The sequence below is a fragment of the Alosa sapidissima genome, chromosome 9, assembly GCF_018492685.1.
Source record: "Alosa sapidissima isolate fAloSap1 chromosome 9, fAloSap1.pri, whole genome shotgun sequence".
In the NCBI taxonomy this organism is placed as follows: domain Eukaryota; kingdom Metazoa; phylum Chordata; class Actinopteri; order Clupeiformes; family Clupeidae; genus Alosa; species Alosa sapidissima.
The window spans coordinates 27,126,646-27,145,121 of NC_055965.1; the positions used below are offsets into that span (position 1 = coordinate 27,126,646).

At 40.6% G+C, this 18,476-nt stretch overlaps 1 protein-coding gene across 1 annotated transcript; it reads right to left on the reverse strand.

Annotated features, from left to right (window-relative positions):
- Positions 1–1,147: 1,147 nt before the first annotated feature.
- On the reverse strand, positions 1,148–6,296 carry LOC121718507 (sialoadhesin-like). The gene is made up of 7 exons (XM_042103518.1): positions 6,230–6,296; positions 5,238–5,597; positions 4,788–5,039; positions 4,633–4,690; positions 1,811–2,019; positions 1,412–1,466; positions 1,148–1,286 (listed from the first exon to the last, which is right to left on the reverse strand). The coding sequence occupies exons 1-7, from the start codon at positions 6,294–6,296 to the stop codon at positions 1,229–1,231; spliced, it is 1,059 nt and encodes a 352-aa protein (XP_041959452.1). The 3' UTR covers positions 1,148–1,228.
- Positions 6,297–18,476: the final 12,180 nt, after the last annotated feature.

An 18,476-nucleotide genomic window follows, 5' to 3' on the forward strand; every position in this document is an offset into this window, starting at 1 on the left:
TTCATGGGTGTTCGTTTCCGGCACCAGCTAGAATTAGCCTATTAGATTCCACATTACAGACAGAGACAACGTAAGGTACAACGTTATGTCGTTGATGAAGATTGGACATTCCCTCAGAGGAAAAGAAGTTGTTCGGGAACGCGCTTCACCTCGTTATAAGCGCAAATTTATTAAATTGGTTGGGATAACATTTTGGGAATGGTGGTAGAAGTTTGCCCTGTCTCTGAAGTCCTGGGTTATTTAATGTGATGTTCATGGCTAGCCAACGAAAATTACTAAAATTAAGTAGACATATGGGATGTAAGAAACTTGTGGATAGCTGAAATATTTGCTGCACCCAGTGTGCATTTGCAGCTTGTTAAACCCGGTTAAACCTAGGCTACATTTGCAGGCAGACAAAATGAAGCCAACGCAAGTTGGTTACCGATAAGTGCACATCCCTCGGGTATTGTGGTTCGAGCAGGCAAAGAGTCTACAACTGTTGTTGGATATTTGGCTTTTGCCTCGACTGGCAGCCTGGTCATTTAAATCAGATGCATAGCCTAATCATGTAAATGTTGCAAGAAAGCAAACTAAATAAGTCATTGACATTTGTTTCGTTTTAAAACACTTGGGGAGACATAGGTTACATCCAGATGTTGCTTTGTCATGGACTACAGGTAGGAACTACAGCCTGTGCATTTTAAAATGCACAACGCAATGAGTAGGCTAATAATTGGATATAGGTCATTGCAACTGCTAAAATGTATGGTCATAGTCAGTTACCTTGTCAACCCACACATAAGGCAAATAATAGCCTAATATGACAACATTTACATTTTTCTTTTATTAACGACAAAGTCCGGTATAATACAGACTAAACCATGTAGGCATTAAGTCAAATATCAGTAGCTTAATCCAAGTAGTTAGTTGTTTTATTTGTCGTCTTCCAGAAATCCAAACCAACATGGACGTGCGAGGACGCTCGTGCCCAACACTAAACTCGTGCATGAGCTGTCATCTACCAATCAGCACGTGCAAACTGGTGCCGGAAGTTGCAACCATGTAACGCCATGTTTTCAAAAATGTCAGCGGCTAAATGCCATGCTAACTGGCTGACGCTAACCCTTCAAATCCTGACCCCCTGAGTAAAGGGGCGCCTGCTGACCTCTGGAGCTCTTGATCTGAACGCTGGCGTACTGGACATCATCCTGGACACCTGAGTCCACTCTCTGGGCTGGAGCAGAGGTCAGAGGGAGGCCTGAGATGTCTTCATACACATTATCAGGGACACACTGTGGGACATGCTGGGGGTTGGACAAAGGGCCAAAGGTCAACATGCTAATACAAACTCTGTGTAATGTAGTAATGATGACAGGATCTTAGCTATCACATATCAACACAGTGTAATGCCTTGATAAGTAGTGTTTACTTGTGTGTTATTATCAGAGCTGCTGGGGTTGCTACTTGGCGTTGCTTTCTTCCTCCTATTTGAACAGAGAGACCATGAGAAAGGATCAGGAGTAGTTTACTTGGTTAGACTTTAGAGAGTCAAAGTGTCTGAACAGGTGTGCTCCACAGAAGTAAAAGTAAAAGACAAAAAATAATGTTCTTCACCTCAAAAAAACACGTAGCCTATGAGCATGATCAGGATTATGAGAAAACCTAAAGATGACAAGAGAGTGGTTGTCTTCCAACCGAAGCCTAGAATAATCATAAAGACCAATTTGTCAAAACAGCAAGTCTCAAGTGCTACAAAATGCAAAAATAATGGTATGGTGTGTGGTGCACAGGTGATGACATTACATGCAGATATCTGGGTACAACTCACCAGACCAAATAACTTCAACTCCAGTAGAATTCAGGGATCCTACACTGTTGTGGGCCTCACAGTGATATAGTCCAGCTCTGTCTGGGGTCAGATTGAAGTTGATTCTCTCTCCTGTACCCACACGCACTGTTTCAGCTGCGGTCCTTCTGTACCAGGTGTAGTTCTCCACTGGTGGGTTGGCATCACTGCTGCAGGTCAGAGTCACTGAACTGCCCTCTGCTATTTCACCAGAGTGATTTGGAGACGCTGACAGTTGTCTGGGAGCATCTGTAAAAATGTATTGAATTGTTGTTACATTTTAAATACAGTTTACGGCTGCATGTAACTTGTATATTAATAATATGTATAAGTATATATACTTTTTTGATCCCGTGAGGGAAATTTGGTCTCTGCATTTAACCCAATTGGCATTACATTAATACACAGGATTAGATGTTAAAATCCCTTGTGCCAAAATCCAAGGTAAAAAACACATTCAGAAGCCCCTGCTCAAGTTTAACTTTAAAAAGCACACTACCCACAAATCCGCCAACAAATGGTCACAAGCACAACACAAATGGCCCATCCAACAGCAGTAGCCTATATAGTATGCGGCATGTCATTGGGGTTATCAAGTGGGCACCCTCATTCACCGATGTTTCGTTAAGTTAGGCCCACGACACCTCATGAAGGCTTAACAGTGAAACCAGCGTCCTGGACACACTCCTCTCCGTGCTGCCACCATATTACCACATTGAAATATCCAATACCCAAAATACTCTTAACCAGCCCAGGCATGGTCAAGGTTGGCTAGGTTGGTCCGCCCCGTTGATGTGGACTGAACCATAACCATAAAAAACCTTGGCCAACCAACCATCAACCTAGGCACAGCCCATCACAAACACAAAACAAATTAGCCAGTTAGCTTGGCCCGTTAGCTTAGGCCCCATCCCAAACACAAAACAAATTAGCCAGTTAGCTTACGCCCCATGCTGCCACCATATTACCACAAACATCCAAATACCCTTAACCAACCTAGGCATGGTCTAAGTTGGCTAGGTTGGTCTGTCCCGTTGATGTGGACTAAACCATAACCATAAAAAACCTTGGCCAACCAACCATCAACCTAGGCACAGCCCATCACAAACACAAAACTAATTAGCCAGTTAGCTTAGCCCGTTAGCTTAGGCCCCATCCCAAACACAAAACAAATTAGCCAGTTAGCTTACGCCCCATGCTGCCAAAAACCTGTTTCGTTAAGTTAAAGGTTAAACAGTTAGCTTACCTTAGCTTGCGCCTCAGGAAGGGTAACTTCTCCTTACCCGCAACCAAGTCAAATGAGCCAGTTAGCTTACCTTAGCTTGCGCCCCAGGAAGGGTAACTTCTCCTTACCCACAACCATTCGCTTGCCCGTTCTGCTGCTAAAGACATGTTACTAACCACCTGCCTTAGACTTCGACCACAAATGCCCAATTCAGACAGCAAGCCAATAGCAGATCTGGCCACAAACCCACGTGCACCGATTTCAATAGGCCTTAATCGTGCACTCCAACCTCGCTTAGTTGCCTCCTCTGCTATTTCAGTGTATTTAGCTCTCTTCAGCTCATTGGCCACTTCCACTCTGTCTTCCCAAGGAACAGTGAGTTCAATGAAGTAAACTATCTTCTCTGAATCCGACCATATAATCACGTCGGGTCGTAGCTTAGTACTCACTATATGTGGAGGTACCACCATCTGCTGGCCAAGATCAACCTTCATTTCCCAGCCCGCCCCATTTTTCAACTGGCCTTCGCAGAACAAGGTTTATCCCCCTGACGTACAAAGTTAATTTGCCTTACCCCTTTACTAGCTGCTAATGAATTGACTTCTCTCCTTTTATCCTCTATTGCCGCTGCCACACATTTCAATACCTGGTTATGACGCCACGTATACCGCCCCTGGGTGATTTAGTGAAACACAGACAGCACACAGTGAACACACAGTGAGGTGAAGCGGAGGTGAATCCCGGCGCAGTGAGGTGCCTGCTACAACGGCAGCGCTCGGGGAGCAGCGAGGGGACTTGAGGCCTTGCTCAAGGGCACTTCAGCCGCGGCCCACTGGTCGGGGCTCGAACCGGCAGCCCTCCAGTTACAAGTCCAGAGTGCTAACCAGTGGGCCACGGCTGCCCAAATATATAGATATAACTTAGGATAAACCTACTAAGAAGAATTCCAGCATTTTGTTTTACATAGATCTCCATAGCTGGAGTTGCTGATGCCAACAGCTAAAGCAGCCAGGTTGCCATTTCAGCCATTAGAAATGATATTCTCCATGTAAAACAGGGTACATACAGTATGCATAGATAGAAAGTAAACAAAGTACTCACAGTGAACATCCAGGTGAAAAGCAGTAGAATTGGAGGCCCCGTATAGGCTCCTGGCCTCACAGTAGTAATCTCCAGTGTGTTCAGAGCTGACATTCCCTATGTTGTAATACTTTCCAGTGTCCAGCTTGGAAACTATTGAGCCATTGCGGTTAAACCAGGTGTAGCTCTCCACTGGTGGGTTGGCTTCACTGCTGCAGGTCAGAGTCACTGAAGCGCCCTCTAGTGTCTCACTAGCAGGACTGACAGAGACAGACGGGACCCTTGGAGGGACTTGGAAACAAAAGATGACATAAAATGGAAATATGTCTTTTAGAGGGAGAGCAGATAGCTAACAAACATTTAGAAAAAGTCCTGTTGGCAAATTTGAGGAAAAGTCGGTAAAGGGGCTATTTCACACAATTTGAGGGTGCTGAATTCAAATATTCACAGATCTCCATAGCTCGAGTAGCCAGAGTCTCTGAGAGTCAGAGTCACTGAAGCGCCCTCTAGTGTCTCACTAGCAGGACTGACAGAGACAGACGGGACCCTTGGAGGGACTTGGAAACAAAAGACGACATAAAATGGAAATGTGTCTTTAAAATTACCCTTTCATTTCCCTTTATCACACAGGCCCTGTACATGTCTATTACTTACACATGACATTAAGCTCCACTGGTTTGGATGGATGGTCTTCATTGTGTTTCAGTGCACAAGAGTAGTTGCCCTCATCCCCAGTACTGACACTCTGAAAGATGAGTTCATTCTGGTGTTTCTGTTTGACATGTAAATCCTGTCCGTTCTTTTTCCATATTACTGAGGGGATGTCTTTTGAAGAGCATATGTTGTTGCAACTCAGTGTCACGTCGTTGTCCTCCATCACTGGTTCAGGAATCCCAACAGAAAGTTCTGCAACATTATAGCAATCAGTCATCAATAATAATAATTAAGTCAGTGAAATGTATGAAAACATTACAAGTCTGTGGTACACAATTTCTAACCTGAATATGATAGCAAACATTTCTGTCATATACTTATAGTTGATTGTTAGATTATCAAACTTATGAATAAAGACAAAGTTATGTCAGTTTGCCAGGTCCACACTACCTTTAACAGACAAAGTGACCTTAGATCTACTCAGCCACTTATTTTCAGAATCTTCTGTTTCAATCCGTGTAAAATACTCTCCATTGTCTGACATCATCAACTTGCTCAATTTGAATGTGCAGTTCGTCTTGTTCTTGTTCTTGTTCCAAAAGTATTGTATACGTCCTTTGTATTTAGGATTCTTATCCGCTGTGATGTCTGTGAATTTTTTATTATGGTCACGTCGGTAGCGCCAGTAGACCTTGGTGACCATGAGAACAATAGGATGGGTGAATGAGCAGGGCATGACCACTGATGATCCAGTCACAGCACAGAAATGGTGACTGGTGAATTTGACCTCCCATTTATGAGATGTGGTACCTGAAAATGAATGACAGCACATGATCCAGTCAAGACAGATTCTATTTGTACTAGCCATCAGTAGCACCTTAGTTATTCAGCCTCCTTTCGGAGGGTCCAGTCCATCGGGGGGACTACAGATCAAAACGAAATACAATGGTTTCATGCTATCCTTGTGGGGCTACATGCCCACCAAGTTTGTGTACCCCAGTCTTCCAGTGTCCCGGTCTTTCAGTGTCCTGGGAATCCTTGACAAAAATTAGGCATGCGAAAAAGAAAAAAAAAAAATCTGACTTTGAAAAATCTGAAATCTGGCTTCGCTGTGCGGCGGTCATATTAAGGACAGAGTCAGATATCTATCATTGCCATAAAGGGGTGGGTGGTAAACAGCAAACTGGTTTGGCTGTGATAGCTGGTATCATACCACTAGTGGATGAGAACAACGTTGCCAAAAAGCAACAAGCCGAGTCAGTTTTCTGTGCTCAGGACCAACACAGATATATTTGTATGGTTAGTTTAGTTTTGTGTGTACACTAAAAACACAATCATTTTCATAAGACATTTCAATGCAGTGTTAATGTAAGTCATAAGCCATAGTCAAGAGTTGTATTGTAATATAATTATATACAAATACAAACACAGTGTTTTCTAACCTCCTTTTCCTTGATAAGCACAAAGGATGTGCAAGAGAAGCAGAAACACAGCTGGTGTATGTTGCATGATCCTTGACATTGAGACCTGCAAAACATTAACAACAGAAGAAGAACCGGCCTCTGTTATACATTTAGATTGCAGGGAGGCAATATACTTTCATATCTTTAAAATGGTAATAAGTACCGAAGATTGGGCTTGCCCACTCAGAATTTAAATTTGTTATTTACAAATCAATTATACTAAAAAACTTCAATACATAAAATAAGTGTGATATAAAAGTATACTTGAATTACATTGTCCTTGGGCTTGGGCAGAGGATCAAGCTAGTTGTCCCCAAATGACAGATGGCAGTAGAACTCCAACCATGTGTATCTTAGACATTGGCATTCATACAGAACTTTGCGGCTAGACTTTTAACTAAGACCAAGAAGAGAGAACACATCACCCCTGTGTTGGCTGAACTGCACTGGCTCCCTATTTCCTATAGAATTGATTTTAAGGTTATGTTAATTACCTACAAAGCTCTGAATGGCATAGCACCTTCATATATCTCTGAGCTTTTAATATCGTATCAACCACAAAGGAAACTTAGATCATCAAATTCTAATCTTTTAATCGTACCCAAAGTCCTCCACAAGCAAAGTGGAGAAGCTGCGTTTATCCATTATGCCCCCAAACTATGGAACACCCTGCCTCTGTACATCAAGCAGGCGAGTTCAGTAAATATTTTTAAAAAAGATCTGAAAACATACCTGTACAGGAAAGCTTTTAGTTAACTCATCTTATCCTGTAGACTACTTTTTCAGATTATTCTACATCTGCTGGAGGGCGCAGCCAGCCAGAAGCAGATGGGCTCCCCCTATTAAGTCAGGTTCTGCTCAAGGTTTCTTCCTGGAATATGGGAGTTTTTCCTTGCCACAGTTGCCTTATGGCGTGCTTGTGGGGGGTAAGAGGGTTAAGGCTGCCAGTCTTATGACATGTTATTTTTTATATTTTTGATATGTTGCTGAGTGGATCATAAATGGCCCCAGCAATGAAGAAAAGTGATTGATAATGAAGAAAAGTGATTGATAATGACTGTCTATTATTGTGTTACATGCTTCAAATGTAAAGCACTTTGAGCTGCATTCTGTGTATGAAAGGTGCTATACAAATAAAGCTTATTATTATTATTATTATTATTATTATTATTATTATTATTAGACATCATCTAGCTTGTGTAAGCTTTTCTCACCTCCAAATTGTTGCTATGGTGACACTGAGCACGCTCACCAACAACAGTTCCCTTTATGGTTTCCTCTCAGTAGTGATAACAGATGAGGGTGTGAGCACTTGGGTGTGGGCCCAAGGCGTACAAGTCATTTTAGAGCCAAAAAAGCTGAGGTAGAGAGTCACACACTGTGACACACATAGCCTTTGATACACTGTTGCAGATCATTTAGATTTGATGCAAAAAAGTTGGATGTTATTTAGTGTTATCAGTACATCCAAACCTCAAAGTTGTCTGAACTCACAGAATACACTCTGCTGCATCGAATCGTTTGGGTACGGTAGTCCTGACTTACAAGAAGAGCCCATGAAAGTGGGAAGACAACCATGGATGCTGGTGTTGGGCAGTATTTGTGTCTCAGAGACCACTGACTCTCAGTACAGAACACTCATGGAGAACAAAACTGCCCTGTCTAGACACACCTATAGCCTACATAATCCCTTTCTTTGTTGGTATACCAGGCCATTGTAGGGTGATAAATATACTGTAGCAGTAGAAACTTACAAGCAGCGAGAGAGAGACAGAGAAAGAGAGAGAGAGAGAAAAGGAAGTACAAAAGATGCAGCCCCTGGCCTTATTCTAGCGTCTGTCAAACGTTTAACTCCCTTAAAGCAAATTGTGAAAAGAGAGCATGCCTAAATTCACTAATCGCACATTGCCTATGTTACACAGGAGAAGTCAACATTTTTCAAACCATGACCCCAGAGTGTAGCACTGTAGCTGCCTGGCTACTATAACTGCTGGCAGCAGCATCTCAAGTAGTACCATTTTTTTTATTTTTCGTAACGATACTCGGTGACCTCAAGAAATGGAGATCTGTGAGTTTTCCTTTAACATGTCAAACCACTGGCAACATGATGTGCTTAGCAATTGTCATTCTATTGCTTTTAGAGATCATTCTAGAAATGTTTTTTTTACTTGTGCACAGCTTTAAACTTGAGGATATAGACATATATAAAGCATACTATAATCATAATCTTTAGTAATCTAGAAAGTGTTACCGTAGACTGGTGTTTTTCAGCAACTCTGTTCCAACCCAGTGCGCTACAGAAATGGCTGAAACTGCTAGCAGGCATGTGGTTTAAACTGTTCTTCTCTCTCTGCCTTTTACAGGAACCTCTGGTCAACTTTGCCCTCAGTATTTTTATCTCATTATACAAACCACAAACAGAAACCCTCCTCTAATAGCAGACATCATTCTCATGACATCTAAATTTCTTCATATTTCAATAGGTCTTGGTCCTCTAAGTCCATTTGACCATACATTATACTGTAGGTATGTAATAACATGATATATGGTAGCATGCTTACTGTACTTTTATATTCAACAGAGTTGAATTGTGCCATAGTGTCCTTTTGTGTTGTGACATGCTATGCTGACATAGTTATTTATATTAAGAATTTGAATTTATATTACGAATAAGAAATCTGATACTGTTTGATTGGGAAGTGATTATGGGCTGTGTTTCAACTAATACAACCAATACACCAATACAGCAGATTGTCTTTCTATAATACATTATACTACTACACAGCAAATGTATCTACATTAATGTTATCTAGTGTCTAGATTCTAGACATGCATGGCAAATAACTTATGTATACGGCCATCATGTTTATTCAACATCTCTCTCTCTCTCTGTCTCTTTTTGTCTCTCTCCCTCTCTCTCTGTCTCTCTCTCTCTCTCTCAATGCAGCCATAGAGGTGTGAAGATTGCTATCACCAACCAAACCCACATCAGGTCATCCCACTTATAGACTCCATGGCGTGCTACACATAGACGAGAGGTTCACAAACTCTTCTCTATTAAGGGACAAACATGAGCATTATGTCACTTTACATGAAGGATCGTGCATTATGTGTAACAGATGTGTTGAATTGTGCCTTTATTGTCCTGCTGTGTTGTGATATACTATCATAAACCAAACTATGATGAACAATAGCAATAACAATGTGAATGTAATATACATTGACATGGCATTGTAAGACCTAATATTTGACCACAGTTAAATATTGATATTTGTGCGTGTCAGATCGCTAACATATAAAAAAGTATATAACCATATAAAAAGCATTTGACCACAGCACTTCCTTTAGCACCTCTTTTGACCACAGCACTTCCTTTAGCACCTCTTTTGACCACAGCACCTCCATTGTGGACTTTCAGTCACCATGGCACTGTGTACCATCGATGATGACTGAATACTGCCACCTAGAAGATGGTATAAAAATGGCACTATGACCAAAAACATACATGTTAAAACCAAGCTGTAACACAACCAACACATTCTGAATTATTTTATAGGACATGTTAGTATCAAGTAATCTGTACAATGCTGCCCTGTGGCAAAAAAAAAATAACGACAAAGTAAAGGCATAGAAAGGTTTAATAATGAACAAGTTAACCCTTACTAGCATCCATACTAAAGTATGAAAAATTTCAGATACTCAGGCTTTGTAATTATCTAAAACAAAAGTAGTATTCACAAAAGCATGGAATGAAAATACAGTAAAATATGATTCAATAGTTTACATTTTTGAAGTGCTGTTTATCATACACTAGTTCTCATTAAAAAAACAAGAATTTAATATTGACTCAGTTAGAATGTGTCTTCAGTCTGGTAGACTGCATCAGGTTGGGTGGTGTTGGGGTTCAGACTCTGGTAAACTGAATCAGGATGGATGGTGTTGGTGTTCAGACTCTGGTAAACTGAATCAGGATGGGTGGTGCTCGGGTTCAGGTTCTGGTAATCTGCATCAGGTTGGGTGGTGTTGGGGTTCAGGGTCTGATAAACTGCATCAGGTTGGGTGGTGTTGGGGTTCAGGCTCTGGTAGACTGCATCAGGTTGGGTGGTGTTGGGGTTCAGGCTCTGGTAGACTGCATCAGGTTGGGTGGTGTTGGGGTTCAGGCTCTGGTAGACTGCATCAGGTTGGGTGGTGTTGGGGTTCAGGCTCTGGTAGACTGCATCAGGTTGGGTGGTGTTGGGGTTCAGGCTCTGGTAGCCTGCACCAGGTTGGGTGGTGTTGACTGCTGCGTACCCCTTCTCCTGCTGCTCATGCTGCTGCTGTGTAAGTGGATTGAGCTTCTGGTGATTAGTGGGCCACCCAATAATGGGAATAAGGGTTTTAATCAAACGGTCAAAGGTCAACAAGCTCATTTAATCTCTTTGTGGTATGAAAGTATCTTAAATATAAAATATCAGCCCAGTGTACACCGTAATGAATGCCCTGGCAAGTAGTGCTTACTTGTGTGTTATTATCAGAGCTGCTGGAGTTGTTACTTGGCTTTGCCTTCCTATGTAAAGAGAGGAGTAGATTCACTTGTACAGTATAACTTTAGTGTGTCGCAGTGCCTGAACAGGTATTCTCCATAGAAGTAAAAGGGAAAGAAATGTAATGTTCTTCACTTGCAAAACCCACAGCCTCTCAGCATGGCAAGGAATGTGAAAAAACCTAAAGACGACTTCCGAAGCCTAGAAAAATCGTAAAATATGATATGTCAAAACAGCTCAAGTCTCAAATGCTACAAAATTCATAAAAGACCAAACCATTTCCACGCATGAGGAATGCAGGGGTCCTACACTATTGTGGGCTTCACAGTAGTACAGTCCAGCCCTGTCTGAGGTCAGATTGAAGTTTATTCTCTCTCCTGTACCCACACGCACTGTTTCAGCAGCAGTCCTCCTGGACCAGGTGTAGTTCTCCACTGGTGGGTCATTGAACTGCCCTCTGCTATTTCACCAGAGTGATTAAGGGATGCTGATAGTTTTCTTAGAGCACCTGAAGAGCATAATATATTGCATGTATTATGCATTTTAAATTAAAGTTTACCAGCCTATAAGCCAGCCCAAATTCAACGCTGCTCAAAAAGTTGAGGTTGGGAAATTTGATCTAGACTTGCTCTATTGAGAAGCCTCTATGCCCGTATTCGAACTGTGTGCACCAATCAAATTGTCTGGGCGGGCCTTATATAATGATGGACTGATGTACAGATGAGAAATGGTGCCTAGTCATTCAGTTTGACAACAAAAATGCTCTCGCTAGAGAAGCTGTAGGTTTAGATTTCACTAATTACTTAAAAAAGTAAGAGATTTCAACAGATTAAGAGCATTTCATTTGACAAGAATGAGGATGGAATTTGTTGTTTTCCCAACAGGATTCACAAAGACTATTTCTTTGATTTAATTGGCAAGGTCTATCCAGTTGTGTGCCAGTTGTGTCAGAAAGTGTCTCTTAGTGAACATAACAATAAACAGGTGAGGCAGTGACAAGGCTAACAAACACAAACAGCTGAGAGGTAGGAAAAGAGACACTATTAACTGAAACACATGGCTAAACAAAACATTACATGGTATAAGTAAACAATGGCCACAACAACCTTGGGAAAAGACATCCCATAGCCATTAAAACCATGCTTGATGCCCTAATAAATATAGTTTGAATAAAGCTACCAACTCAATATTTTGTGCATGTGCTAATTGAAAGACATTCTTTTCAATGTCATGACTGTAAGGTAGACGTTGTCATACATGAGAAAAATACACTTATAACATAGATGTGAAATTATTTTCGTCATTTTTAATGTGTCATAAATCATACATTTCTTCCAGACATATTTCTACTTTTTAAAAATGCACAACAATTTTCATTTTATATAGAGAAATGTAAGAGATCTGATGTGGTTCGGCTGTCATATTGTTGTGATGTCATATTTACTCTTGTCATGTATAGGTGATGTAGTATCTAGTCTTACCACGTATAGGTGATGTAGTATCTACTCTTACCATGTATAGGTGATGTAGTATCTACTCTTACCATGTATAAGTGAGGTAGTATTTACTCTTACCATGTATATGAGATGCTTTATCTTGACTTGATGCACACCGCAGAGGATTAGCTAACACTAAAATAAATCTGAGTGTCTAGCCATAGTGATGTCAGGGTATTTCTTTGTTCTGCTTTCACATGTGAACTGTCAAGGTAAGCAAATGCACTATAGAGGGAATGTAGGGATGTGTGTATCAACCAATCAGCATGAATGTCCATTTTTCTGATCGAGTTGTTCAAGAAGCTAAATAAATCTACTTTCAGCCTAACAGAGAAAAAGAGAGAACGGCTTTGACCTATATCCAATTAAATACATGAACAAATAAATGAATCAACACATAGATAGATAGATAGATAGATAGATCACTTTATCCTTCTCCAAATGGAAAGTATTACTGTAGCATTTCATAATATTCATATTACACACACACACACACACACACACACACACACAGTTCTCATAAATCAACTGAATTTAGACTCTTTGCATCTGTGCAATTGAATGTAAACTGCAATATAATAAATAGAAAAAAAATGCTGATCACAATTTTTATTGCAAGAAGCTGCTTTTAAGACTCCTCTAATGTTCACCTGACTTCTGTCCTACTTTTCCGATTCAGGCTGTGAAAGTCACTATACCATGTCTGCTCATGACACGCAGTTTCAGTTTGACAGCACTTGTTTATCATTTGTGTTCTGTGGACACAGCATCTAAAAGCACAATAGCAGAGTGTGTGCAACCTACATTTGTACTCCAACGCAAACTTGTCAGCAAAGAAAAAGGTCAAACATAGTGTAATGAACTGTATCCTAGTTTTTAGTGTAAACGTTTCAGTTTAGGACGTACTTATCGACGGCCAGTTTCTGTTTTGACTAGAGAGGAAGTGGAATGGAGATTTGCAGACTCTGTTGACTGAAACACACACTGAGTGCTGTTTTGAAAATGTGATGTTATACAATGAGCACTCAAATTAGTAATGAAAGTGGGCTTACTTGCTTGACTGTAATAGTTTTGGGTGGATACATCTTCGAGTTTGTGTTTTCTGAATATGGCCTACTACCCTGGAAATCCAGAGTTCTCGCGAGAGCACAATGGAATCGTCTCTGCGAGACACTCTGGCAAAGAGCAATGATTGCACTTTTTCCCCTTGCAGTGCAGTACACAATGGTCGTAGTGTTATCTGATTGCGTCAAAGTCTGAAATCATTCAGAGTAAACATGGTCTAGTGTTATTCAATTGCATGCAGTGAGATTTTTAAATGCATGCTTGTTGCCGCCCCTCGAGTTGGGCCATTACATTGCTCTTTGCCAGACCCTTAATCTTTCTAGATTATCAGGGTCTGGATTTTCCAGGCTAATGGCTTACACATTTATACATATAAAATACCAAAGTAGGAAAGATTTGCAGACTCTGTTGACGGACACATACAATGAGCACTGTGTGGAAAATGGGATGTTGTTCAACATGTCCTCAAATCACATGTGCTTAATAGTTTAGGGTATCCCTTGTGAGGTTCATATTTTTGTTCTAATTCAGGTATTTCATATCACTACGCAAGGACTGGAACTTCATGCAAAAGTGAAAGCAGACATTGAAAATGTTAATTTTTATGTTCACAGAAAATGAGCCAAGGCCAATGAGTTTGAGTTAGAAGAAATAATAGCATATTTTTTCTTTTAGCAAACATGGAAAATGGGTCCCACAGACCCAAACACCTTACAAGTGTCACGTTTTCAGAGAGTGGGACTCAGGATCAGATATGACAAACACCCAGAATTGACTCAGATGAGGAGATTTATTAACAGAGACAAAAAACAGAGCTACCACAGTCCTGAGAGTAATCCACAGGGAACACACTGGGCCAATCGTCAACAGAAAGCAGTATTCAGGAAAAGCACAAAAAACAGTTCAGAAAGAAACAGTCGTAGAAGGCAAAACTCCAGCAGGAGAACAGGGCACAGGCAACTGGACACTCCAGAGAGGGTGCAGGTGAAACACAAAAGTAAATTCTCCTTCACGGCAGTAGGCCAGTCTTCATTCACCGGCAACAAAACACAGGCAGGCAAAAAACAGAAAAAACTTGGCAAAAGTACTAAATCTTCAGGCAGAGAACACAGTCGATGAAAATCAGGCAGAGGTCAAAACCAGGCAGGCAAAAACTCTCAGTCAGTCAGTCAGTCCGCACTCGAGAACTGCTACGAGAAGACGGAACATTCTGACAAGGAGGCAGACTGGTAATGGGGATTTTAAAGCCAGCTGAAATTGCGATCAGATGCAGGCTGATTGACGCTGATTGGCAGATCAGAGACACCAGTGGAAGCAGGTGAGAACCAGGAGCAGACAGAGGAAGGGCGGAGACTCAGACCGACAGCAGTGGTACATAACAGCTCCTGCAGAGGGGGACAAATAGACAAAACACTAGGAGGACAAACCACAAACAGAGAGTCTGACAACAAGGGGTATACATTTCCCAATTAATGACTGTGGAATACCCATTTATAAATATAAAATACCAAAGTAGGATTGAGTTCATGATGACTTAACATTTAATTGTTCGGTAATACATCATAGTCATTTCAAATTATTTGTCTGAACAGCTGTGCATATACACACCAGTTATATTGAGACAGAAACTGTCACAAATATTCTCCTTCCTCTGCCTATACCATTAACCATCACCAGATGGCGCCACCAAAGTGGTACAGGAATGCAGAGGATGTCACCAGAGACTTTCTAATGTGGAGACACAGCACTCAAAAAATCCTCCATAGAAATGCATGGGATTAGTTTGTCACGCCAATATGGTCGTTGTCTACACATATCCCACCCCTTCCTCGGCAAAACATCGACATGTGAATACACTGAGCCAATCATGTGGTGTGATGTGAATACATTGAGCCAATCATATGGTGTGTTGTGAAGACATCGTGCCAATCATGTGTTGTGATCTCGCCGCTGGAGCAAGATTGGTGTCGTGAAGCCTTGCGCACGCGCAGTTCGACCCAAAGACTGTGCCCGATGAGTGCCCATAAAACGTTGGTATATGACCGCCGAGTGGAGGGACTTGCCTAAAAGGACTTTGATGTCACTTAAGCCTCTGAAGTCAATCAAATGACTATATGATCAGGGAGACATAACTAAAGCATATAACCCCAAAACAATATTTACCCAAAGCTTCTTGGTTAATTTCCTATCTGGGAAAGGATGAGTTTGGTTTTCATTTCATTGACCAGAGAGAGATCATGACTGGGGCATTATGATGAAAATATGTATTTATTTAATCATTTACATTTGTGTAAAACAAATTGTGCTGGAACAGTTTGCATGGTTAAAGATGAGAGAAAACTCTTCAATTAGCAAAAGTTTCTATAAAAACTGGCCCATCATAAGAAGCACAGAGACACTTTATTTCAAAGAAAAAATGGTGATGGCACTTAAAAGTACAGAAAACAAAGCATTATCAATTGTGTTTAGCCTAAATTAACACTGCCCTCATTGCTATTGCTGATGAGTCAATAAACCCACAAAATAGACTATAAAGGCAAAATCTAAACAAAATCTTAAATGTTTCATATAAAATAATGTACCACTTATTTGTAATTTGTAATTTATTTGTTTATTTCAAGACAGGGACAGCGCACAATAAGACATTAACCTTGTACAACAAGAGAATATGCATTGTGCCAGGTTTTAGCAGATTGCTATTTTCCACCTGTTGTCCAAATCCTCAAATGCAATCATTTATCTCAGGTGACTGCAATACATTACATTTCGGTAACACTTTATTTTAATGTGTCGCTGTTACAGTTTACCTACCTAATTAGGTACAGTGGTACAACCTGTGTAATAACATGTACTATCAGGTACTATCATTGTACTTGCATTATGTATTTGTGGGTACCTACATATAGTTGTTACATTGTAATACTGAGTGCTTTTACAAAACTTTGCCAATTTGTCTAAATTTTCATCAGAGGCAAAGAGCTGACCTGAGACCTGCTGGATGGGGTAAATCTGGTCATGATAGATTTGATACACAAATCATTCTTAGCTCCAGTCAAGGCCTCATTGTCTTCAGTGTACATGTAACAGCTGTGCTGCTACAACCTTGTTACTCTTTGATACAGTGGAATAAACCTATTAAGTGTACCAGTTAATTACTCACATGTACATATGACATGTATGTTATGTCTTCGATGTCTTGGAACAGGTCTACTAATTCACATGTTCTGTGTGGTGTAACAGCAGACATGTTTCAACACATCAATTACAGGATGCATGACATCATTGACAGGATGTATATAATATGTATGTACTTAACTGGTAATGTAAGTACTTAACTGGTACACTTTATTTTAATGGGTTTATTCCACTGTATCAAAATAGTAATAAATGTGTACCAACACAGTTGATACATGTACTACAGTATGTAGGGTAATGGCAGACATGTTCCAAGACACCAATGACACAACATACATGTAATATGTAATTGTAAGTACTTAACTGGTACACTTCATTTTATGGCTTTGTGCCACTGTATCAAAGAGCAATAACCAACACAGTTGATATTAGACTATGTAGTGAATTAGTAGACCTGTTCCAAGACATCGAAGACACAACACAACATACATGTCATATGTACATGTAAGTAATTAACTGGTACACTTAATAGGTTTATTCCACTGTATCAAAGAGTAACAAGGTTGTAGCAGCACAGGTTGGAGCTAAGAATGGTTTGTATATCTATCATGACCAGATTTACCCCATCCAGCAGGTCTCAGGTCAGCTCTTTGCCTCTGATTAAAATTTAGACAAATTGGCAAAGTTTTGTAAAAGCACTCAGTATTACAATGTAACAACTATATGTAGGTACCCACAAATACATAATGCAAGTACAATGATAGTACCTGATAGTACATGTTGTTACACAGGTTGTACCACTGTACCTAATTAGGTAGGTACACTGTAACAGCGACACATTAAAATAAAGTGTTACCAAATAAAGTGTTACCAAAAAAGCTAAAAACGTATTACGTTTTTGGCACTCAACGCATGGGAAGGAAAAACGTAATATTGCGTTGTTGGCACTCAATGAGTTAACTGTCAGTTCACATCATCAAGATACAATTGAATGGGGGTCCTCAGGAAAAAAAAAATCTCCCTCAAGGTACAAAAACCAAATCGAGAACCCCTGTTCTATGCACGTTCTATGCACGTGCCCTACACCATTGTGCACTGGTATGTTTGCGTAGCTCTGCTATTTTCGGCTAAAACACTGGTAGACTTTTTCGATTTTGTAAAAGATACCAAGACATGGATACAGTACTGCATTATCTGATAAACTGTTATTGCAAACATATAATATTGTTTATGGTGATTGAGGCCTCTGCCAGCAGTGCACTAGTCTCCAACATATGTAGGCTATGCTATTGCATTTCTACATGGAAGAACACGGTAAAGTACTCCATTCATCTATATCATCTTTAATATCAATATCTGCTCTGAACTAGACCCAACACTTGGAGTCTGGATTGAATCCACTAATGGTGCCCAGCACAGGACACTATACAATTTGGTTTTCAATGTGAGCCACAAGTTGTGTTATTTTCAACACATTCGTTTGAAGAGTACAGTATATTGACACCAGCATAGCACATGACATTTCGGTTTTCAATGTGAGCCACAAGTGTACCTCGGATCAAAGAGAGCGTCAGGACCAGGTGGACGGACACGGCACTTTGCACCATTGCTGACACAGTAACCTAGGAAACAAGAGTATGTCACTCACTACACTCATGTCCCACCTCCCCTTTAGTTAAACAATTGATTTTTGCCTTTCTCCACTTCATCCAGCTGTTCTCTGAGTCTGGTGATACCACTTTTAGCTCCAGCTTAGCATAGATCATTGAATCAGATTAGACCATTAGCATCTTGCCTGCTAGCATCACGCTTAAAAGTGACTAAGATTCCTGGTCATTTTCCTATTTGGGTCACTTGGGTCATCCCATGTTGTTTGAAATGTGCTATAGAAAACAACTTTAAGTGACTTGACCTGACTTAAAAACACAAACTCTGCTCACTCACTCAGATGCTAGCTGTTATAGAGGGTGTGAAAATTGATGTCACCGTCACACCGATCTCAGAATT

Excerpts from the sequence above, each read along its gene's own strand:
- LOC121718507 (XM_042103518.1), bottom strand. The coding sequence starts at position 6,296 with ATGCAACATACACCAGCTGTGTTTCTGCTTCTCTTGCACATCCTTTGT. Across the intron at positions 5,598-6,229 it reads TGCTTATCAAGGAAAAGGAG|GTACCACATCTCATAAATGG; the intron begins GTTAGAAAACAC and ends ATTCATTTTCAG. Across the intron at positions 2,020-4,632 it reads AGTGAGACACTAGAGGGCGC|TTCAGTGACTCTGACCTGCA; the intron begins TTCAGTGACTCT and ends AGCAGAGGGCAG.